At 40.2% G+C, this 24,990-nt stretch overlaps 1 protein-coding gene across 2 annotated transcripts; it reads left to right on the forward strand.

The window, feature by feature from the left end:
- Positions 1-79: 79 nt before the first annotated feature.
- Positions 80-24,171, forward strand: wdr35 (WD repeat domain 35). Of its 2 annotated transcripts, XM_086273995.1 has the most exons (28): positions 80-430; positions 522-639; positions 1,829-1,900; positions 2,020-2,112; positions 3,737-3,865; positions 3,962-4,095; positions 4,482-4,647; positions 4,748-4,890; positions 6,033-6,158; positions 6,348-6,533; positions 8,068-8,103; positions 8,213-8,273; positions 8,794-8,938; positions 9,313-9,382; positions 9,659-9,712; positions 10,137-10,246; positions 10,368-10,587; positions 10,688-10,768; positions 11,276-11,412; positions 11,620-11,823; positions 11,978-12,124; positions 13,097-13,229; positions 16,351-16,461; positions 19,189-19,353; positions 20,209-20,349; positions 20,545-20,701; positions 22,968-23,208; positions 23,781-24,171. In XM_086273995.1, exons 1-28 carry the CDS (start codon positions 407-409, stop codon positions 23,929-23,931), a joined length of 3,555 nt encoding a protein of 1,184 aa, XP_086130121.1. In that variant the 5' UTR covers positions 80-406; the 3' UTR covers positions 23,932-24,171. The 2 variants fall into 2 exon arrangements, with proteins under 2 accessions (XP_086130121.1, XP_086130122.1); XM_086273996.1 differs by lacking the exon at positions 8,068-8,103.
- The last annotated feature ends 819 nt before the right edge of the window (positions 24,172-24,990 follow it).

Below are 24,990 nucleotides of genomic sequence, written 5' to 3' on the forward strand. Positions count from 1 at the left end.
GCTGTCCAATGCCTTTCGCCTCAGCTAATAAAAAAACTACAACTACCAGGGAGCACCGAGTCTCCCAGTTTCCGATTTACCGTTACCACGGGAGACCGAGGGAAGCTACAGGCTCTGAGCACCCAAGGCAGCCACCATTAGCTACGAAACATCGATTTTGAACTGTTTTCCAATATATTTGCTGATTTAACGTACTTTATCTGCAGGGAATCTTTAAATTTGTGAGTCATGATTTTATGAACGTCTCTAGCTGACGGTAACAGTTTACCATTGGCCACTTAACACTAGCCGCTAACTAGCTAAGTCAGCAATCTATGCTAAAGTAATCGTCACATTCACCAAATGCTGGAGCCTGGAAATTTCAATGTGCCTGTTATTTGTGTAATGTAACATTATCGCCACAACCATGTTTATATACCTCAGCAAAAAGGTAAGTTCGCAGTTATCTGACACAGCTCACTGGCCACAAGTACGCCAGGAGGACGTAGTGTTGGGTAACAGTTATCTCCCGTGTCTTGTAGATCGCTATTCCCAATAATATCCATCTAAAATGTGTGTCTTGGAACAAAGATCAAGGCTTCATCGCTTGCGGAGGAGACGATGGTCTTCTGAGAGTACTGAAGCTGGAGACTCAGACAGGTAAGATAGTTAAAAAGGTGCACGACTAACAGAGGCATGCACACAGAAGGATTTCCTGCACCTCAGAGAAACCCTTTGATGGTTAGAGAAAGTAAACAATGATTTGCGTTAACGTTAACAACTATAAACACGTGCAACTAGGATGACCAGGTGTCCTCTTTTTTTAATGTGCGACTGCAAGGTAATTAATGTAAGATTATCCTCCAAAACTAAAAATTTAAACAGCATCCCACCTTTTGATTGGCTTTACAGGGTCTCAGTAAAACATGGCACACTCAAAGGAGCTTTAATCATCTTTCTTTTCCATTTTTAGTGTTCCATTCATCCTTCATCAGTTTGTCTTGACCATGTCTACGTGACTAAATTGACTAATTGATGCTGCCGTCTAATTGGTTGATGATATGTTTATGTTAAATGATAGTTGAATAGGTTTACCTAATGGGTGTACCTAAGAGCTATTTTGCATAAACAACCTGCTTGTCACTGGTAGCATTACAGTATATTGATGTCACATTGTCGCAATGACGAATAACACCCCATACATTCAGCTGTGTGCATTTGTTACAGTCCAAGTTGTTATGTAATGCAAATGTGATTCGGATTTAAGGTATTTTGAAATGCTCTTAAAGCGTCTTGGAAATCGTTTTACACTTTCATAATACTGTTGGCTCAGCTCTTGTGCCGCTATGTTCAGTCAACCTGCTGTTGTTAGTTAGGGCCACTGTTTCTTAATGTTTGAGAAAATGTGTGAAATGATTGATGAAATTAGTGTTTTTTTTGTCTGCTGCATTTTATAAGCCCTTTTATTAAATTATGTTTTATTTTTCTTTATTAATTTATACATTTGGACATTTATTGCATAATATTGTGATTTTATTATCCAATTCAGGGTCAGTTGGTGTACCTACACCAACTTTCACAGGGCAAGAGACTAGGTATATCCTAAACAGGTTGCAAGTAAAAAAAAAAAAAAAGAGAAAAAACAAACAAAATTTGATCAGTTTCAGCATCTTATGTCTTATTGTCTTTGTAGATCTTTTTGCATGATTTTTAAATCATTACTTTCATATTTACTTGTCCAAACCTATTTTGGGAAACATGATTGTATATTTGCTAACCATTATAAACACCTCTGGAACTACAGTTACTTGGTGATGATCTGATCTCTTTTACCGTCCTTTGTAAACAGATGATGCTAAACTTAAAGGTCTTGCTGCACCCAGTAATCTTTCAATGAACCAGACTTTAGAGGGACACAGTGGTGAGTTATTTTGTATTAAGTATTTTTTGGCCAGTTTTAGTTATAGGATATTAGTATTCACAATTCTAAAATGAGACATCAGAAAATGATCTAATATTCAATAACTGCCTCCCATGCAGGTGCAGTGCAAGTGGTCACGTGGAATGAACAGCATGAAAAGCTGACGACCAGTGATCAGAATGGACTCATCATTGTGTGGATGCTTTATAGAGGTGATTATTCCATCCAGCTTGTACTGCTGCTCCTGGTGCAGCAGTATAAGCAGAGACACCCAGACCTCCCTTTCCCTGACCACATGCTAAAGCTCTTCCAGGAGAAGACTCAGGCGTTCCCAAGCTAGCCAAGTGTTGATTCTGTTCATGTTGATGTAGCGTCTTCAGTAGGAGAAACGTTTTATCACTCATCTAAGTGACTTCTTCAGTCTCAGCTGGCTGCAGGTTTCACCAGGCTTGTAAACAGTACATTTGCATTATGAAACTAGCACCACTGACATACAAAGGACTGTGAGGTCCGTTTCTTGATCATTAATATGCAAATTGTCATGACCGTTCATGAACTACTGATCAATGGCAATTGATCAGTGGCCATGAGTACCATTCACAGAGAGTTGGGTAGTACCTTCGATTAAAGCATTGTAAGATGGTGAAAGACGCACCCTCAGGGCCTCCCATCAATTCAGAAATGGTCTTTCCCTTTTTATGTAAATGGTCTCCTTGACTACCCGCTCAAACCAGCGTTCCTCCCTGTCCAGGATGTGTACATCCTCATCATTGTCCTGGCCTGAGGAGTTAGCTCGTCTGTGTTGTGCCATCCACTTAGCCAGAGATTGTCTGGCTTCCCCGATGTTTAAATCATGACAATCCTCCTGGGACTTTACAGCGCACACTGAATTACTCTGTTTGTGCCGGGGAACCCGATCTTTGGGGTGGACCAGTTTTTGGCACAGCATGTTTTGGGCTTTGACAGCCACAGAGACACGGTGTTTAGAGAAAACGTGTCTCAGCTGTTCCGATACTCCAGACACATAAGAGATCACTAAAGGTTTTCGATTGGGCAGCGGTTGTCTTTTTTCTCTCCTGGATTGCTCGGAGCTTTCTTTAGGTTCCTTCCCAGCTTTGACAAATATCCAGCTGGGATAAGCACATTTACTCAGGGCCCTCTTGATATGATGTTCTTCTGCTTCTCTGGCCGCTGTATCTGTGTTGTAGTGTCCTGATGACACCCAGTTTGTGCTCCAGTGGATGATGAGAGTAAAACTTTAAATACTGATCCGTATGCGTTGAAAGTTGATCTCACAGCCCACATCCTGCCAGTGTCTTCCAGGTTACTTCCTTCAGAATCCCACAAGCTCGCCAAGCTTCATAGGGCTCCTTCCACAATCTGGTTCACACTTGGTTTCGAACTCATACAGTAGCTCAGGTTCCTTCCTCATCAGATAGGTGAGATTTAATGTCCTTATAAGCAGTTTTAGTAATTGGGGAGCGAGCCATTAGAGCCTCTGACCCTGACATTGACCTTGGGTGTGACCCAGTCGACATGGCATCAGATACCTATGCCCCCTCTTATGGGTGGTGGATCCACAGGAGAATGAGGTCGTCCGTCTTTTGCGCTGAGCCAAGCCCAAGTTGTCAGGCAGTCACGCTCAATTACATACTTTCACTCTGTCTGGGTACAGCGTGACCCAATGGTAACCACATGCCGGACAGAGTAAGTATGTCCTTAGTTCTTTTCTTTATTAGCATTATTTGATCATTACTGCATGCAGGCAAAATACAGAAACAGGTAAAAAAAAAACAAAAAAACATGTCTTTAACATTTTTTTTTTGGTCTATTAAGGTGCATGGTATGAAGAGATGATCAACAACAGGAACAAGTCAGTAGTGAGGAGCATGAGCTGGAATGCAGATGGTCAAAAGATCTGTATTGTGTATGAAGATGGGGCTGTCATCGTTGGATCTGTAGATGGTAAACTGCTGCTTACTTAACAAAAATAATATTTGTGGAATTTTCTGGGTATGTAAATATGAATATATCCTTTATTATATATCCTCATCTCTTAAGGAAATCGGATTTGGGGTAAGGAGCTAAAGGGAAGCCAGCTTGCTCATGTGGCATGGTCGCCGGACAGCAAGATACTCCTCTTCGGCATGGCAAATGGTGAAGTACACATCTATGACAATCAAGGAAACTTCATAGTAAGTTTGTAAGCTTAAAAACAGTTAATTCTGTATGCTACTAGAATAGCTTTGCATGATTCAGAGTTGAACATAATGCTGTTTTTTCTTATAGTTATAGTTCCTTATAGTTGAGCAAGTTAATGAATTGTCATAAACTCTAGTTTTCTAGCTACCTTAATTGTTTCCATCCCCATCTCTGCCTCTATTCCACTGTGATAAAGTATGACAGAAACTAGCATGACCATAAATAAACATGAAAACCAGCTGAGACTCGATATAAAACAAGTGCATATAAAAGTATTAAATAATGCAACTATAATATTTATTTTTTTTATTTTACTTCACTGTGACTCAAGCAGAGGAAGGATATATGCTAACTCTTATTGACTCGTGTTGGCTTTCAGATGAAAATGACCATCAGCTGTCTTGTCAATGTGACTGGAGCTGTCAGTATAGCAGGTATCCACTGGTATGCAGGAAGCGGGGGTTACGTCGAGCCGGACTGTCCATGTCTCGCCATCTGTTTTGACAATGGAAGGTGTCAGATCATGCGTTATGAAAGCGATGAAAGTAAGCCACAAAAACAAAATTTAATTTCAAATTTCGTCACTCGTGTTAAATTAAACCTTTTTACAGTTCTTTTTTTGGTGCTCATACCCCTTTTCTTCAGACCCAGTGTGCATTGATACTCTGATGAATGTGGTCAGTATCCAGTGGAACCACTGTGGCAGTGTGCTGGCAGTGGCCGGTTCCCTTCGAGGTGCAATGGAGAAAGAGTTCAATGTGGTGCAGTTCTACACTCCGTTTGGAGAGGTGAGCATTATGGCTTTGATATAAGATGGGATTTTGCTGTTCTATATACCATCTGGTACTGTCATTTGGATCCAGGTTAAGCATGCATGGGGAGCTGATATTGTTGGAAATCTTGGCTCAAAGTTCACTGATCAGAGGAGCCTGATTTTTGACTTACATAATTTTATCTAGACTTTCAACACATTTTGTACTGCTTAGTACAATAATCAGTAATCCTCAGTAATCTACGAAAGGGCAACAATATCAGCATGATCTCAGTACTGAGGAGAGTCTGTACCATAGAACGGATTTAATCGATAAAGAAGATTTTACTCTGCAGCAACAAGCAAACAAACCCACTACACCAAATTAGTTTGTCTTCAACCATCTCTCCTACAAATGCACACTTTTTTCTTTTAAGCTAGCTTTGTGTAGGGGACCGATGGGTCATTTCAAGAAAATAAGTTTACAGTTGAAACACTGAAACTTAAAAAACCTGAAAAAGATGAAAAACCACTCTTATTCATATACAAAAATGGGCATTTCATATTCCACAGGTCTGATGAAAGAGTCAGTTTATAAAGATAACAGTCTTCCTGCAAGTCTCTAGACAGTGGAATTAGAACAGCAATTTTCTTTTTATTGTTGTTGTTGTTTTTTGTTTTGTTTTGTTTGTTTTCACTTGCTTGTCAGCAATGCAAACCAAGCTCTGGATATAGATGTACAGGGACGATTCCAGGGAAGCAGTAGTGCAGTCTATTAGTCAGTCCCAGTGGGTGTTGGACTCCACCCACAAGTACAAGCCAGCAAGAGCTTGAGAGATGGATCGGTGCAGCATCAGTATTGTGGATGTGGATGCTGTATCAGTCTGTTTTGGTGAGGAGAGTTAAAATGTACTTCTGCTGTCACCTTTGACCACTGTTGGTAGTTACTAAAGAATAAAGTCTGGATATCTTTGAAATAAGTGTCAGAAAATGGATAGACAGTGTTCTTAAAGACAGCCAAACACTGTCTTTTAACTTTGTGCACATTTTGGACTGAAACCATTGTGATTACTGAGAAGAACTCTTTGGATGTTTGTACTTCACAGGTTTGGTTAGTTGAAGTGATATTAAAAAGTTGTGTGACATTTTTTTCGTTAATGATCTTCTTTGTCTGTGCAGCATCTTAGAACTCTCAAAGTGCCTGGGAAGCAGATGTCAGGAGTTGCCTGGGAGGGAGGAGGGCTGCGCATTGCCCTGGCTGTGGAGTCCTTTATCTACTTTGCCAACATTAGACCAGATTATAAGGTGCATGCCAACACATGTGATTCATGAAAAATGTCTTTTGCCCTGGTGAACATGATGGTAAATCTCTAGGTTTATCATTGTTTGGAAGGTTTAATCTGCTTTGATAGCTAAAACAGTAGAGCTAAGCAGTCTATGATCATATGTCTGGGTTTAGCTGTATCTATCCATCCTTTTTCTGTCTTGTAACAGTGGGGCTACTGCTGCAGCACGGTGGTGTACGCCTACACAAAGCCAGAACGCCAAGAGTACTGCGTGGTATTCTGGGACACTAAAAACAATGAGAAGTTTGTCAAGTATGTCAAAAGCTTGATGTCCATCACCACCTCTGGGGACTTCTGCATCCTGGCTAGCAAGGCAGATGACACCCAGCCTCAGGTATGAGCGCCTATAGATTACATGACCTTAAAGTGATAGTAGAAGCAACCAAAATACTGACAGATCTCTGCTGTTTTCAAACACTACAGACTACTTTAATACACAAATTACTACTCTGTATGACTTTAAAGGTACTTTTTGTAATTACCCTCTGCAGAATTTTACTGAAAAATTTGCCACCAGGGGGAAGCCATTTACAAGTGGGTGTGTTCTGCTCTCTGATGTGTGCTACAGTGTAACTTTTGATATTATGTTTTAGCTTCTCACCAGGCGTTGCCTCTTCCTTGGCCACCACTGCAAATAAGAATATGTTAAATAAAGGTTCCACAGACTTACAGTGCTAGTCTTCTACTGGTGCTATTTGGAAAATAGAGCACTAATTTAACTAGTTTTTCTCTTCAACACAGCATGCACATTTTGGAAGTAAAGTCATAGATCTATGACTTTACTATATGATATTATTTCTTTAAATTGTGCTGATAATTTTTATTTTTGTTATTTTTGAAAGTTTAAAAATAATTCTTAAACACAAGAATTTACAAAAAGTATCTTTAAGGTTCATACTGAAGGGCTGGGCGATATGGACCAAAATTAGATGGATGGTTGGATAGCGAGAAAGAGAGACAGAGACAGAGAGGGTTTATTTAGATGGCTTTACATTCCATCAGACCGACTTAGAGACACGGGGGAAACAAATGCTAACAAATTAGCTAACTATAAGAGCTGCAAAACAAAGAGTTAATTTATACCCAGAGTTAAGTTATTTTAACAAAATTAAAAATGACATGAGAAAAATGTTAACAAAAACTTAAATATAACTAAACAGCATAAATCATTTTTACACTACACATTCCACATTGCATTCCCTATAAGGAATACTGAATGAGTTAAAGTAAATTAAGTTCTGAACATAGACAGGTTAACATTAAGTTAACTTCTCTAATAGAACTCATGTAGATTCAATAAATGTCAGATGTAATGAGAATGTATGAAAACAAAAATTTTCTTTTGTTACTTTGTTATTTCTGTTTTTATTTATTAATTGTTGTTTTTAAGTTTTTATGCAGTGTAACTAAGATAAAGATAATTAAAATGTGTTGTGTAGAGTATTGGTGCATAAAGTTACCAACTTTATAGTCTGCAAATGTGGCCAGGGTTTAAACATGAATAAGGCACATGCCATTTTCTGAGTGATAAAAATGATTGTTTTTAATTCCTTGGCTTTGAAGAGTAATTTCCTTCTCAGTGTGCTCCAACTGCAAAACCTTGTTTGCTAAAATTTTAAGTTATTATTTGTTGTTGGACCAGAACTTCAGGTTCTGAGAGTTGGATACAAGCACTGGTGATTCTTTACATTGCTATGAAATTATGTTGCTATATCTTTTAAAAATCAATATATCGCCCAGCCATAGTTGTAGAGTTAGAGAAATCCAGCAACAGAGGTAATAAAAACAGTGGATTTGGACTAGTGTGAGGATCACAAATGTTTCTCTGCTGTTTTGCCTCCTGTTTTTTCTAATCCGTCGCCACACAGGAGGATGCTGAGGTAGAATCTGCGAGTCATGGGAGGGTAATGTACAATTTAAAAGCTCACACCCCCAAAAAAGAGGACAATTTGTTATGACATAAAGTTTTAAATTGACCTGCAGGATAATGTCACTCCATTTTGTGTTTTTCAGTATGTCCTGATTTTGTTCAACTCCATCGGGACACCACTTGACTCAAAATACATAGACATCGGTGAGTTTCATATGATGAGAAATACTTGTGGTGCAGCATTGGTATGATTAAGGCCACTGTTTGTCTTTAAGTCAGTGTGAGAGATCACACCACATTCATAGAGACATAGCTTACATCCTACCTCCAGCCACCCAGCTTCCTTTAGCACTGAACACTGGCTGCCTTTATGTTGCTCAGTGGGCTTTGCATATCCCAACTTGATAAACAGCGTTAAATGAAGTGTGTGTCAAACAGTAGGTCTGGAGACTGTTTGAGAATTTCTCCACAAAATTTAATTTGCAGAAAATGTTCAAGGTGTGCTGTGAGATTACTGCTGTCACCCACAATAATCTTGAGCATCTGTATGAAATGAGGGTCCTCTCAAGGGCACAGCATGCTTTTACATATTGAGACCCTGATGTTTTAACCACGGAGAAGCTTTGATCTTTTCAGAGCTGGCACTGTTAGATTCACACAGTCCCATGCTGTTATATATTTTAATCTTCTCCCTCATGTGATGCTCACTTTTTTATTTCTTCAGATCCAATGTTTGTTACCATGACTAAAACCCACGTTATCGCTGCATCCAAAGAAGCTTTCTACATGTGGCAGTATAGAGTGGCAAAAAAACTGACTGCCCTGGAGATCAACCAAGTGACAAGAACAAAGAAGGAGGGAAGGGAAAGGTGAGCTCACATGTTGCAAACTGGTCACGGGGACTGGACGGGTATAGAACAAAGCCAGGTATTAGCCAGAGAGTAAATCATGGAAAGATACGGGAAGGCCAGGTCACCACAGTGTTAGAATCTGTGAGCCAGTGGATGAAACCACAGGTTTACTGTCTCACTGTTGCTGTGTGAGACTTGATAATGACGGTGCAATAAAAAGGCTTCATTCATGTGAGTTTCCAGACCAGCGGCTTGGTGTGAACTAATGTTCTGCCAGATCTATCCTAACACCTGGATTACAAGTCACGTCAGGTGAACTAGAAGCTGTTTGCCTGTCTGGCTGTCTGTCTCTGTGGCTCCTTCTCATGTGTTCTGACTTCCTGCACCTCCAGGGTCTATCACATCGACAGCACTCCATCTGGAGCTAGTGACACCAGCCCAGATTTCACAAAGGCCTTCACAGTAAGAACGTTGTGTATCTCCTGTCTTACATTTCAATAAAGTGACACTTCTTCTGTTCTAAACTTAACACTTATTATCTGATTACATTCAAATTAAACACTCTTATCTCTGAACTCTCAAGTGTTTCTGTTAATGCAATTAAAATATACAGATATATGGCTTTAAAAGTACTTATTTAACTACTGACTGGTGAGAAAAGGATATTTTTTATAATTTAAAGTAAGATGGATTATTGTGATTCTCACGTTGTGTATGTGCACTTATGTTTTATTTCAGGCAACTCGAGATCCCATCTGTTGCATTACAGCTACAGATAAGACCCTGATTGTGGTATGTACAAACCTGAATTTATAAAAGATGCACATGAACAAAAATACAGACCGCAGAAACTTAACAACCTCACACCCCCAAATACAGCTGATTAAAGCTGTAACTATTGCATGTGAATTGTGTGCCTCCTTTCTCTCTGTCTTGTGCTCAGCCTCCCCAAGTAAAGTCTGAATGTGAAAACATTTCTTCATAGTTAAACAAATATTAACCAGAGTTTTCTTCAGTCTGAGAGGCTGGTCTGTGACATGATTAAGCTAGCTATAACTGGAGTTGATTCATATGAATATGTTGTTTTTATATGTTTTTTTATATAATTTGTATATGTGAATATTCATGTTTTCTTTGCTTGCTGTATCCACGTCAGTCTGGCAATGAACCATATAATGGAATCAAGAGTAAAATAACTGTGTGTACGTCTTCACAGGGTCGTGAGTCTGGCACCCTCCACAGATACAGTCTCCCAAATGTTGTTCTCGTCCAGAAGTACACTTTGAACAACAGAGCCCATTATCTCTCCCTAAACTGCAACTCAAGGTAAGTGTTGGTGTTTTATGGTGTTACAGGTTAGCACCAGTAACAGGTGTGCTTTACTGAGTAATTTTAGGTTGTATTTTTGAGTCTAATGTCGTCGTGTATAATGCTTATTTTTCTTCAGTCGTCTGGCCATAATCGACATCGCGGGTATTATGACTCTGTTGGATCTGGAAGTTCACACTTCCACAGATAATGGGACTGGAAACCAGCCATCCACAGGAGATCCATCTAAGTTTGAGCGCAAAGATGTTTGGGACATGAAGTGGGCAAATGATAACCCTGATCTGTTTGCTATGATGGAGAAGACCAGGATGTATGTATTTAGAAACTTAGACCCAGAGGTGAGTCCTTAAGTAGTATGCCTGATGTACAGCTCCAACTTAGACTGCACTAACATTAATGTTATTCTTAGTGAGGGTAATTTGTTTATTTAAAAAACAGGAACCCATCCAAACATCTGGATACATCTGCAACTTTGAAGATCTGGAAATCAAATCTGTCCTACTTGATGAAATCATGAAGGTAAATGTCTGAAACAAGTTGCATGAAGCCCAAATATAATATGTAATGCAGTCATATTTATTTTTAACTATGTTTACACAAGTATGTCTGTTTTTGAAAGACTATAAGATGTTAAGGGTGAATATGTAGGCATTTTATTTGGAAAGTTCAGTGCTAGCTAGCTAATCTTGACTCAGCTCAGCCGACTCGGACAGGTCGGTTTTAACACGTATCCACATCATTCAGCTGCTTTTCCAGCGAGTTCCTCATCCTGCACTCAGTCTACAGTTCAATCGCCCTGCATAGGAGCTGTGACAGTAGTTTTCACTTGCTCTGCAAACTGCACAGACCATTACTCTTAACTGCTACAGGTTCTGGTCAGACTGACCAACAGCAGTTTGACACTGTGACCTTGGCAATCACCTAAATTATTGACTATGCCATGGCCCCAGCGACTGAAATTTCAAAATAAAATATTTGACACTGCTATTCTTAATTATCATTTAAATAAGGAATATTCCATTACAGGATCCAGAGAGACCAAACAAAGACAACCTCATCAACTTTGAAATCCGCTCCCTGAGAGACAGTCGGGCACTGATTGAAAAAGTGGGCATTGAAGAAGCTTCGCAGTTCATTGAAGACAATCCTCATCCAAGACTTTGGTAATTAAAAAACTTTCCACCTCTGTTCTTAATTCAATATTGTTTTTTTTAATATATATATGTAGTAATCAAGTCTTTATTTTATCCTTTTCATTCTTTCAGTGTTCTGCTACAATTTCCTTTTGCAGTGATTAAATTTTCTTTGCATGTTTTGGTGCTACATTATTTCTGTAAGCCAAAGAACACTCTCCTTTCTAAATCTGCCAGGCGTCTGCTTGCTGAGGCAGCCCTCCAGAAACTGGACCTTAAGACGGCTGAGCAGGCTTTTGTCCGTTGCAAAGACTATCAGGGCATTGAGTTTGTCAAGCGCCTGGGAAACTTGCAGAGCGAGCCAATGAAGCAGGCTGAAGTGGCGGCTTACTTTAGCAGGTTTGAGGAAGCTGAACGCATGTACCTGGATATGGATCGCAGGTACAGTGGCTTTTTCTGGTATCCCAAAAAAATCTCCCTACTACCTCCCATTTAAATTTCCTGTAGTGAAGTGAATTATTAATGTTGCTCCAGTACATATTTCTTCCCCCATCCTGTGAAATATGGTGCAAAATGACCATGTCTGTCACTGCAGGGATCTCGCTATCAGTCTCAGAATCAAGCTTGGAGACTGGTTCAAAGTGTTGGCCCTGCTCAAAAGTGGTTCTGGGGACAGTGATGATGCTCTGCTTGAACAAGCCAACAATGCCATTGGAGACTACTATGCTGACAGACAGAAGTGGTATTGAAGTTTTATTCACCCCTTTTTTCTGAGGTTGTTGATTCTCTCTTACAATCTAATCTTCAAGTGTTACTGGTTTCATTTTTTCATTTTTTAAACTTTATGATACATGCCCACAGAATCTGTCATTTTCATCCTTCATCCTTTATAGTCTATCAAATCAGATCTGCAGTGCATTCATTTGTGCGGATGGGATGAGGTGGCCAGTTCTCAGTTGAATAAAGTTGAACTTCAGGCTACTTTATGCAAACTAGAGGTGTCCTGTGTAACCGAGTGCCTCTGGATACCTGCAGACAACTTTTAACACATATGCAACCACTTCATGTTAATAATGAAGTGGCTGCTAAGATGTTATGTTAGGCCTTTTCAATCTGATCCTGAGCAGAATGTAATTGAGGAAGACATTACTCGAAATAAAAATGGAGACAATCATGGAGGCAACGAGATGAGAGGGTCTGCGTCGACTGCTCCTGTATGCCAGCCATGAGGAGAGGTGTATATCTGGTCATCAGTTGTTAGACCTCAAATTGTGGCTCTGACCTCTGTTGTTTGTGATTATTCATTTTAGAGATTATGTGCTCCTGTCATACAGTCATCAGATGTGTCTGTCAGTCTGAACAGCTGGCTCAGTCTCACTCGGAGAACACTGGATTTAAGAGCTGACTGAACTGGCATGTAGTGACTATTGTTTCACTTTCAGATTGATTGTCAGCTGATTGTTTACTGCTGTGCAGGAGACTGTCTAATATTTTCACATCTTTTATATTTCGTAAACCATTTTTAACTCGTTATCCAAGTACACTCCTTGTTGGAGAAAATTGTTGGGAAAACATTTGATTTAATCTGAAGCACTCGAACTCTTGGTTGGCAAAATGGATCAGCTGGATTGGGAGAGAAGTGCAGAGAACAGCCGCAGCTTTTTTTCCCCCTTTTTTAAAAAAAAAAAAACTTTAAATATGATTTCTTTTCAAGGGTCAGTGCTGTGCAGTACTATATTAAGGGTCGTAACCAGGAGAGACTCGCCGAATGCTACTACATGCTAGAGGACTATGATGGCCTTGAACGTTTGACCGCCGCTCTGCCAGAGAATCATAAGCTGTTACAGGTGAATCAGATGCTCTTGGATCAAATGTATATATATATATATTAGGGGTGCAACGATACTCGTATCGATATTGAACCGTTCGATACAGTGCTTTCGGTTCGGTACCCATATGTATCGAACAATACAAAATAAATTTTTAAATTGTTTTATCAACTTTCTTTCTGACGATGCTGTCTGTGCTGAGCGCTCAGTGGATCTGCGCTCGACAGTGCAGCCTAGGCGGAGTAGTGGAACGCAGATTCACTGAGCGCAGGGCAAGCTAGCGAGACAGAAGTTAAGCTCTGACCCTGAAGGTAAGCGTCATGGACTAAAGTAAAACAGTATGTTGGATGTGCCACGCAAAGCTCAATTACATGGGTGGGAGCTAGTGTGTTAGCGCAGTTAGCTCATTAACGTGTTGGCTGTCCAGCCCCATGCACGGGCCATCTGTGGTAGCTCGTTAACGGAGATTTGCCAACGTCATTTCAAAGAGATTTACGCTGACAGCACTAGTGGGAACACAACAAATATGACTGCACATTTACACCGACATCATCCTAGTGCAAAGACAAGTGGAAGCAGACAAAAACAACAAGCACGCATGCTACAAACTTTACCCGAGTTATTTAGACAGCCGTTAGCACATGATTCTTCTTATGGGGACCTGATATGTTTAATATGCTGCTGAGAATATAGCCCAGAAGAAGCATATAGTATAGCTTTTATTTTGGAAAGAGCCATTTCTCTGTAATAAACTCTCTTTTCCAAAGATGAGTGATTCCTCAATCAGATACAGGGCTCACAAAATCGCCTGCCCGACCCGGGGCTAGCGATTCTTCCAGTCGGGCTACCAAAATCTATCTCTGCCCTGCCCGTCGGGCTATCGTAGGAAGGAAAAATATATGTCAATGGTTTTGCATTCTTTCGGAAATGTAGCTGGGTAATTATGTCATTGGCATCGGTGAGCCACTGCCAATATGTGACATATTGAAATCGCGTTTGAATTTGCGCTTGTTTTTTGCTTTCACTTTGCAATTGCGCGAACTGTGTATTGGTGAGTGATGATAATTTGTGCACCAATTCCTCTGACATCGTCTTATCAATCGTTAGCTTACTATGCAAACATGACAAGTGAAATCTCCTGCAGCAAGCTTAAACATGTGAGAGGTTGATCGCGCAGAGAATCGCTGAGCGTTATGTGAGTGCGTGTGTAAAAGCAGCAGGATATATATTGTAGCGGGTCAGGGCTGTTCGGGGTTCTGTTTGTACAGTTATGTTTTGTTTATGTTGCCATAGTGACGGGTGACGCCCTCTCGCTGCGACGGTGTGTCCTTCCGGGGTCAGAGGGCGCCCTGTGTGTTGTTGTTGTTGTTGCTGTGCTGTTGCCGCGCTGAGCAGTTAGCTAGCGGCAGTGTTCTTCTGCAGATGTCAATAAACGGCTGTGCTCCCTGGCTAGCTCACGGGAAGCAAGACCAAACGATACCTCAGTCTCCTCCTTGTCTGAGCTCGCCACATTGGTGTCAGAAGTGGGATGATGGTGGCACCCCATGTTCTGACCCGAGTGACTTTTCCCCCCTCCGGTCGTGACCGGCCGGTGCGCCAAAAGAAGGCACTTGGACATTTGCAGGACTTTGTGTGGGGTAATGGGGTCGTCGGGGACGACTGACCCCTTAGGTGGGGGCTATGTAGCGGGTCAGGGCTGTTCGGGGTTCTGTTTGTACAGTTATGTTTTGTTTATGTTGCCATAGTGACGGGTGACGCCCTCTCGCTACGACGGAGTGTCCTTCCGGGGTCAGAGGGCGCCCTGTGTGCTGTTGTTGTTGCTGCTGTGCTGTTGCCGCGCTGAGCAGTTAGCTAGCGGCAGTGTTCTTCTGCAGATGTCAATAAACGGCTGTGCTCCCTGGCTAGCTCACGGGAAGCAAGACCAAACGATACCTCCGTCTCCTCCTTGTCTGAGCTCGCCACATTGGTGTCAGAAGTGGGATGATGATGGCACCCCATGTTCTGACCCAAGTGAATTTTCCCCCCTCCGGTCGTGACCGGCCGGTGCGCCAAAAGAAGGCACTTGGACATTTGCAGGACTTTGTGTGGGGTAATGGGGTCGTCGGGGACGACTGACCCCTTAGGTGGGGGCTATGTAGCGGGTCAGGGCTGTTCGGGGTTCTGTTTGTACAGTTATGTTTTGTTTATGTTGCCATAGTGACGGGTGACGCCCTCTCGCTGCGACGGTGTGTCCTTCCGGGGTCAGAGGGCGCCCTGTGTGTTGTTGTTGTTGTTGCTGTGCTGTTGCCGCGCTGAGCAGTTAGCTAGCGGCAGTGTTCTTCTGCAGATGTCAATAAACGGCTGTGCTCCCTGGCTAGCTCACGGGAAGCAAGACCAAACGATACCTCCGTCTCCTCCTTGTCTGAGCTCGCCACAATATTTTAGTTCTGCTGAGCCAAATAAGACAGGTCAGGGTGAAGAAGTGACAGCCAAAGAAAAGCTTACCACAAAACGGAAAAGTTATGACAAATCAGACTATAAGGCAAAAAGAAAGTGCAGCTTTATGGTTTCATGGACAAAAGAATTTCTGTGGCTGCAATATGACAAGTGAAATAACCAGGGCTGCACATAAGTGGTCCGCAGGTGCGCATTCGCTGTCAAAATAAAAAACGGGCACAAGATAAGAAGTTGCAACACGTGTTTACATACATAAGATTTTCAGGAGGAGGACAGACATTTGTTTAGAACTCTTAAAGATGTCGAAGAAGCAAGCTCCTTTAAGCAATTACTGTGATGTTCCTCCACCTCCAAAGTAATGTCAGAAGGAGTCCGAACCACAAAAGAAGCATGTATTCTCGGAAAAGTAGTTGCAGGAGGTGAGCTGGCTTCAAACAAATGATGAACGCAGAGAGATGTGTTGCGGAATGTGCCGTGAAAATTTAATAAATGAAAAATTAAAAAGGCATGAACATTTTTTTTGTATCGAAAAAATATCGAACCGTGACACCAAAGTATCGAACCGAACAGTGAATTTTGTGTATTGTTGCACCCCTAATATATATATAGATAGATAGATAGATATGTACAGTGCCAGTTTCTTTAAATATGTTACCTTAAATCACAATCACTCTTCAACATCTTTTCTATATTTATGCTGTAGGAGATCGGTCAGATGTTTGCTACAGTTGGCATGTGCGAACAGGCTGTGAACGCCTACCTGAAGTGCAACCAGCCCAAAGCTGCCGTCGATACGTGTGTCCATCTGAACCAGGTGAGAGGTGGAAAGAAAAACTTTGGCGCCACAATTTCTGAGCAACGCTGAGTGATTTACAGTCAGTGAGCCTCCTGCTGTCCTCCCACTCCCAACCTATGCCTGAGTGATATTTAGCTCCGGGGTGTGAATGCTTATCTCAAAGTCACTGGACTCTTCCAGTGTAAATGTTGGCCCAGGAAAATAGGAACGACACCTGAAAAACCAAGGATGGAGCTGTCTTACAGGTAGATTTAGTTTAAAGGATGTTAAATCTGTGCTTTATTGGCGGTCTCCTCTTCTAAAAGAATATGTCATTAGGAGCCCCAGCTTCCTTCCTTAAGGGCGGTTTCTCCTGCTGTGTTAATACTGCACATTTGACAAAAAAACAGGCAAGCTGTCAGCTACTTTGCCTGTAACCATCTTGTTGTCTTAGATCCCAGATCTCTGAAAAACAGTGTTTGTGCCTAAATTGTCCAGATCTGCTCTCCAAACCCGTCACGACACACTGCTGTTGCTTTTGTGACGAGATAATTAAGAACAGCAGTGTTACATCCGAGTAATGCCCATTGGATTCGGGATATTAATTGCAGTTCTTACATGGATTCATGTTAAAAACTGTGATTTCTCATAATAATTATAGAAATACATTATTTTTAAATGACCATTTTCTCTCGAAAGTTTTTTATTTTATGGTTTAATCATAAATTTACAAAAACAAAAAACTTTTGCCCATGAGAGATTCAGTTCTGATCATTCTTTTTGTGACAGATTCTATAGGTATACATACTGAAAATCTCAGCACTTCCCAGAAATAATAGCTTATTGTAATCTCCCTGCTGGGAGGCATTGTACACAGAGGGACAACACAGAGAGACAAACAACCAATAGTCATTTTCACACTTACAGGCAATTTGGAAACACTAATTTACTTATCTTGATGAACATGAACAACGTTTGACAGTAGTAGGAAGCAGAGGTGGGACCAAGTCATTGTTTTGCAAGTCTCAAGTAAGTCTCAAGTCTTTATCCTCAAGTCTCAAGTCAAGTCTCAAGTAATGTCAGGCAAGTCAGAGTCGAGTCTCAAGTCACTGGTGTAAAAGTCCGAGTCAAGTCACAAGTCTGAAACTTTGAATTTCAAGTCCTTTCGAGTCTTTAAAAAAACCCCGAAAAAAAGCATGTTGCAGTTATGCTAAATGTAAATATTAGACCATGTAATTTTTAAATCTGTGTTTTTCTCAACACATGACAAAATAGTGAACTTAGAAAATATACACAAATTGTGAAATTGCACCTCTTTAAAATGCAGCTCAATTAAACCTAGCTCCAAGAATAATTTTCACCGACAGTTCTGAGATAAGCTGCATGTTATTCTTGGATGCGGTTGTAGGACCGGCTTTAAAATCGCATGACAAAAATATCATACACATTAAAAAAAACTGTATCACCAACGTAGCCTGGACAACATTTGCTAGTTAGATGAAGTCAGCTATCTCATCTTAGCATATTTATATGCATATTTATAATCATACGGTTCTTGGAGTGAGTGCATACACTCATGAAGTTTAGTAACTTCAGGTCACTGCAACAAGCCCAGGTACAGTTTACCGACGGATGGGTGCAGGACCTTGAAATGCACCGTGTAGAAAGTAAAGACCATCGTACCTATCATAAGTTTACCAGTCTCACAAATCGTCTTCATAAATACACATTCGTTAACCGTTTATAAATAGGACCTTTGAGCTCAACGGTAATTAATTAGTAGTAGAAATAATTTCTGGTACCCATCACAGAAATGTAGCAGTGACAACAATACTGTATGCTGTAATCGTACTGGACAATTAGTGATACAAAACAACTGTTTTATCCTGTGAATAATAGTATGTGTTTTTGTCAATGTACCATAATAACAGAAGCGAAACGCAATATTGTGTCAGGACAATTTACTATTTATGCACAACAAGCAAAGGAGCATAGCGCGACAATTTCTGTTCAGCGCTAGACTTGCTTGTAACCTATATCACTAATTATGTTAAGAAAAATGACGCATTAACTACAACAGCAGACTGACCTTTGTGGAAATGCTTGGAGCAGACTAACCTGTGAGCTGGAGTGTTCTAGGACGTTATATTTGATCTTTGAATGGCTGCAATCCAGTCGCCTCTTTGTTACTTCGGAAACATGGTTTGAACAATTTCTCTTCAACGACGTAATCCGATAACAACCGATCTCTTTACCCGTCGGCTTCCCGTGGCTGTCATGCGACCGGCTATTGCAGTTAATAATACAACAGCTTCTTGACATTTTTGTGTTTCTTTTTATCGCTGTATAACTGATTTCAATTGAAAGCCTGCGTGCGCTAGTACCGCTTGCCACGAGTTCCCAGAATCCTTTGCGGTTCTACCCGTGAATGACGTCACATTTTCAATCTCTATATAATATGCATGTTAAATTTTATATTTGGGGTAAAATATCAAGTCTTTTCAAGTAAACCGGTTCAAGTCCAATTCAAGTCCCAAGTCATTGGTGTAAAAGTCCAAGTGAAGTCACAAGTCTTACAACATTTTTTCAAGTCAAGTCTAAAGTCATAAAATTAATGACTCGAGTCTGACTCAAGTCCAAGTCATGTGACTCGAGTCCACACCTCTGGTAGGAAGTACCTGGAGGAAGCTCGCACCCACATGAAAAAGATGATAAAAAGACATATTTACTTTTTTTTTAAATTTGTATTGAATGTTTTTCCTGCAGTGGAACAAAGCAGTGGAACTTGCCAGGACACACAATATGAAGGAGATTAAATCTCTCCTTTCAAAATATGCGTCACATCTTTTGGAGAAAAATAAAACTCTGGAAGCAGTGGAGCTGTATCGAAAAGCTCACCATTTTCTTGATGCAGCCAAACTCATGTTTAAGGTAAGTCAACATTCTTTTTCATGTAAACCAGCTTTATAGATTAATTTTAAACACATATATAATTTTTATTTTGCTGTATGTTTTCATTAGTCAAGTTAGGTCCTACATTTAATATGGACTTAAATTAGAAAGTCCTTAAAAAGTTAAATGTACCATGCCTTTACTCACACTTTGCCTCAAGTTTGCCAAAGTGTATTAACTCTTTACGCCTTGAAAGCCTACTAGGAGCATCCCTTAACGATATTTCCTGAATGGTTCCTGTCATATTTCAGGCTTTTTTTATAAAACAAAATGACTGGGTTTGCATGAGATGTCAGTGAGGGTGGTCTCTGCTTGTGCAGCTACGTTTGGGGGAAAAAAAGAGAAACTAAAGGTCGTCAGATCACGTTTTTATTGAGGTCATCAAATATTATCTTTTTGGGAAAAGAGTTAACAAATAAAGATTCTGGTTTGTTCCATGAAAGATTAGTCAGTGCTTTGCAAATTATGTTGACACAGAACAAATCACATCGGGAAGATAGGCCTGGTATAAACTTGAAATAAAGCAAATAAATAATACTTGTTGATGTAATACATTTGCAAAAGTTCTGAAAACATGTTTTCACTTTGTCACTTTACGCAACTGAGTGTAGGTTGCTGAGAAAGAAAAATACGCCTCTGTCAGTGCGCCCCAGGGTGGCTGTGGCTACAATGTAGCTTGCCATCACCAGTGTGTGTGTGTGTGTGTGTGAATGGGTGGATGACTGGATATGTAAAGCGCTTTGGGGTCCTTAGGGACTAGTAAAGCGCTATATAAATACAGGCCATTTACCATTTACCATTTTACATTTGTGAAAGTGTGGCTTATGTTTGCAGATAGCAGATGAGGAGGCAAAGAAAAGGACACGACCTCTGAGGGTGAAGAAGCTCTACGTGCTGGCAGCACATCTAGTGGAAAATTACCACAAGCAGGTGAAGATGTCACAGCAGAGCAAAGGCAAAGGAAAGAAGACGGAGGTAAACCATGTACACACGTACTATTCCAAATCTTTCCAGTGCATTAGACATTTTTCTGCTGTAACTGTTTGAATAAATTATTTGTGATGTGTTTCAGAGAAAAGAGTCATTCTTGTGCTTATGTGGAAAGACGTCATCTGTTTGTGTACAGAGGTTTGTGTTCATATCATTGTGTGTATCTTTGTCTGTAATTAGGCAACGCATGCACTTGCTAGCCTGCTGGAGGAAGATGCAACATCTGCAGACAATCGCATTGTGGACAATGCCTGGCGAGGAGCGGAGGCATATCACTTCTTCCTGCTCGCTCAGAGGCAGCTGTACGATGGCTACTTGGAGAATGCCATGCGCACAGGTGCCAAATCACTCCTGTAGTACTTATTATATTACTTACATTATATAATCATACTTTATATTCTAATATATACACATTGATTTACCTTTTTTGTTTTTCTCTCTAAAATGTGAGAATTTTCTGCTTCTCTTTTTAAAAAACTGATGCAGATGAACTTGGTTTTGTACTTTAAGTCGAATACAAAATACCAACAAGAAACCTTTCTGCTGTTCTGTTTCTGCTGTTTTAATCTGCTGAATTCTTAAACTGTACGAAATTGAGAGACAGTGAAAATATTTTTTTTTGACTACACGAGCATTTTTGCATGTTTTGTACTGTTCTTTGTGTCTTTTAAACAGTGTGTTAGGGCTGAGCAATTAACCAAATGTCTATTTTATCATTTCCATATGCTCCAGCGGTGTGATGAAAAAATCACTGTGATAAATTTTTCCCATTTTCCCTTTCAGCTTTTTTCTTTACAGCTCATTTCCTTTACCTCTGTTGGATCTTTTTTGGACCAGCAGTGTGGCCCAAAATTACTGTAGTTATTATTTGCTTATTTAATAATGGTCATAATTGAGAAACTCTCTCATTTAGTGTAACATATTTCAAGACTGCTTATTAGGCTAAAATGTTGCCCTGTTAATCTAAATCTCATTATAGCCAATGGGGCGTTGCCAGGAGATTCCCAGTTGGCATGAGGAACAGCCATCAAAAGCAGCAATATTATAAAAACAGGAATGAGTTTACAGAACTCACCTTCTCTCTGTCACCCTTACCTATAGACCTTTATGCTCTCGCCACAGTGTCCCTAAAGGTGCACAAAGGCTTGCCCTTCTCTCTCTAAGCAAGACATGGAGTGTCTACAGTGCGTGCTTCTCTACAAATAAGTTTGGACAAGTCATCAGGTGTAATGGATTGTCAAAGTTCGTTCCTGTTTCTTTCATTTAAGGAATATTTCTAAATTGCGACATATGGTCTCCTTAGCTGAACTGGAAAAAATTGTCCATGCATTTGTGTCATCGCGTTTAGATTATTGTAATTCCCCGTTTACCAGCTTGGATAAATCATCTCTTTCTCGCCTCCAAGCTATACAAAACGCAGCAGCCAGACTACTAACTCGCTCTAGCAAGCGAGCTCACATCACTCCTATTTTATGTTCTTTACATTGGCTCCCAATAGATTTTAGAATTCGTTTTAAAATTATTGTTTTAACGTACAGAGCACTAAATGGCCAAGCCCCAGATTATTTATCCAAGCTTCTCACAAAATACACTACTGCTCGCCGTCTCCGCTCACAGACTCAGTTTGTTGGTTGCTCCCAGAACACGTCTGAAGACGAAAGGGGGCGGAGCCTTTCAGTCTGTGGCACCAAGGCTGTGGAACAGTCTACCTCTACAACTATGTTTGGTTGACTCTGTGGAATCCTTTAAAAAACAGTTAAAAACTTTACTGTTTAAACAAGCTTTCTGTTGACCAATGCTTTTTACATTTTTATATTTTTAATTTACATTTAAACTCTATATTGTGTATATTGTGCATTTTGCTATTTATCGCACTGTTTATTTTAATCTCTGTGTGCAGCGCTTTGTGACTACCTGTCTATGAAAAGCGCTTAATAAATAAACTTTACTTACTTACTTAAAGGAAAGGTGTAAGCAACAGGGAGAAAGTAAGGAAAGAGATGCAGCTGAAAAATAAGTGCCAGCTAACAATGGATTTTTCACAAACGTGCATAGCAAAGGGCAGATGGTGGAGAGACTGAAGGAAGAACTCTTCAGTCATAAGCACAAGTTAAAAATGGGTTGTTGCTTTTTCTTTTTTTTATATTGCTGTGGCATATGTTCAATTTCATGTGTTTATGTCGTTTTTCGATTCTCTTTTGAAACACTGTCGTTTGTGAGAAGCAAATCATTTTCCTGGTCACGTCTGCTGGCCTTTCATAGATCTTGACATGGAGCTGAATGGTCGTATGTCTACAGTGTAAACATTCTTTGCATAGATAAGCATATTTTTACCAGATATGCAAAAAGTTCTTTTGGTTAACCGTAATCCTTCTTCTAAATTTAACATTAATCATCAGCTGCAGTGAAGCCACTTAGCCTCGATTTATGAAGGAACGATCGCAGATTAGTGCCTTGGGAAATGATCAATTTTATTTTTTCATTTACATATCTTTTGGTCTTTGGCGGTTTTGTAATTTCACTTGTCCTATACTCAGCATAAGCCTGACTTTTCACTATTTATTATTAATTGATTTTGTTGGTTTTTGTTTTGTTTTTTTAAGCTCTTCACCTGCGTGAGTATGAGGACGTGATCCCTCCTGTGGACATCTATTCTCTGCTTGCTGTCTGCTCTGCAGCCAACCGCGCCTTTGGCACCTGCTCACAGGCCTTTATTAAGCTGGAATCCCTGGAGAGTCTTGATCCTGAACAGCGGCAGGCCTATGAGGATCTGGCCTTGGAGATCTTTACAAAGCACAGCCCAAAGGACAGTCGCATGATCGAGTGGAACGCATCATCAGAGGGGTGAGATTTATCGCTAATTAACTTCAAACTCTATCATCAAACTGAGAGCAGCGTCATCTCCCAAAGTTGTGAAAATTATGTCTAGATGTAAACTTTTTTTATTTTATTTTACTGTTATGTTGATTTTGGCGATGATAGTTGAAAGACATGGTGGAGTATAAAGTTTGTAGCTGGTTAGTTGATTAGCAAGCTTCATCTCTAAGCAGTGCAGTGCAATGAACAGATACAGTTACCTTGTAATTACTGCAAAGTAACCAACAAGGGAAGTCTGTGAGGACTAGTGGTCATTAGAGAAACTGCAGCTATTAGCCCCAAATGTTGTGTTGTGATTCATCTCCTTAGGTTTATGAAATAAACTAAATCTAGAACTACAAAACGAGAAAACAGCCACGACTCAAAACCAGAACCGAAGTTAAACACATTTAAAATGGAGCACCGAAAGCAGGAATCAGTGGCCTCTGCAAAACTTCTGGTCTTTCTTTTGTAGCCCTTTTACTGGTGCATTGTTTTGATGACAGTATGACCTGAAGCAGCTTTCTGTCTTTTGTGTTTTTTTGTCCTTATTTTGTCAGGATGGAGGAAAGATTTCGCACTTGCATCGTAACTGGTCTGCCTGTCCAGGAGTACAGTTGTTGGATTTGCAGTGTGTGCAAACACTGTGCTCATGATCAAGAAATCAGCAAATATAACTGCTGCCCGCTGTGCCACACTCCTATACTGTAAAAGGAGAACAAAAGATGAGAAAATATAAGTTATTTTCATAGAAAAAAGAGAAATGTTAAATCATTTTAACTACTTTCAGGCTTAAAGTTTAAAGTTAAAGTTCCTGAACAGGCAGCTACAGAGGAGCTACCAAAACAAGATTCACCCTAATCTTTGACTTTTACTATAAGCAGTGTAAAATACTTTGGTTCTTTGTATCTATTTTCACATAAATAAATAATTCTGTTAATAAAACAGCTTAAACTGTTTCTTTGTTCAACCGGGAGGAGACGCCAATGCTGAACCATGTTGAAGATCTCTTCAACATGGTTCAGCATTGGCAGAGACGCCAATTGAGTTAAGTTAAGTCCACTCTCTTAGCTGGGCCGGTGTCTTCACAGGAGAGCAGGAGAAGGTGGCCGGGGAATGGGAAGTGTGGGCATCTCCTGTGTTAAACTGCTGACTTCATGACCTGGAAGAGCTGGAAAAGAGAGAGACAAGGTTAGCACCAAGACCTTTTAAAGAAGACATTTCTAACATAAATTGGAGCAGAAAACGTGCAAAGTGGTGCAAAAAAAAAGTCACCAGAATGCAAGAAATGAAGTGTCTCAGTACTCCTCAAGACTAAGTGCATCCAGCCACATGAAATCTCTCTTTGTGTGGTCGCCAGGGCACAGCTTCTGTTATCCATTTTATTTTTAGTACATGGAAGAAGGACGAAATTTTCGAGGTCTGTAATTTCACATAAAAAGAAAAACTACAGAGCAAGAGGAGAGGGATCAATTTTTAAGAAATAAAACTCAAAATGTGTGAGTTTAGGCTCAGATGTTAAAACAAAAATATACAAGAATAAACGATGAAATTTTGGGGTTTCATTGCACAAGGCTGGTTCAATCTCCTCAGCCTGCACATGTCTGTGGCTGTATATTGAATATATGGAGGTTATAATTTCCTTCATATAGCCTTTAATTTGATTACATTTCTTTCTGATTTCTTGAATATGTATGACTTCATAATAGTAGAAAATTTTATGTTTTTCTCTGATTATCGTTTTTACTAATTTTGACTTTAAACTCATAA

This window comes from Aulonocara sp. 'chitande type north' Nkhata Bay, linkage group LG19, assembly GCF_057382095.1.
Source record: "Aulonocara sp. 'chitande type north' Nkhata Bay isolate Kocher_YH1m ecotype deep benthic linkage group LG19, A_spYH_male_GT1.1, whole genome shotgun sequence".
Taxonomy (NCBI): domain Eukaryota; kingdom Metazoa; phylum Chordata; class Actinopteri; order Cichliformes; family Cichlidae; genus Aulonocara; species Aulonocara sp. 'chitande type north' Nkhata Bay.

Excerpts from the sequence above, each read along its gene's own strand:
- wdr35 (XM_086273995.1), top strand. The coding sequence starts at position 407 with ATGTTTATATACCTCAGCAAAAAG. Across the intron at positions 9,383-9,658 it reads ATTTCACAAAGGCCTTCACA|GCAACTCGAGATCCCATCTG; the intron begins GTAAGAACGTTG and ends GTTTTATTTCAG. Across the intron at positions 12,125-13,096 it reads TATGCTGACAGACAGAAGTG|GGTCAGTGCTGTGCAGTACT; the intron begins GTATTGAAGTTT and ends TTTCTTTTCAAG.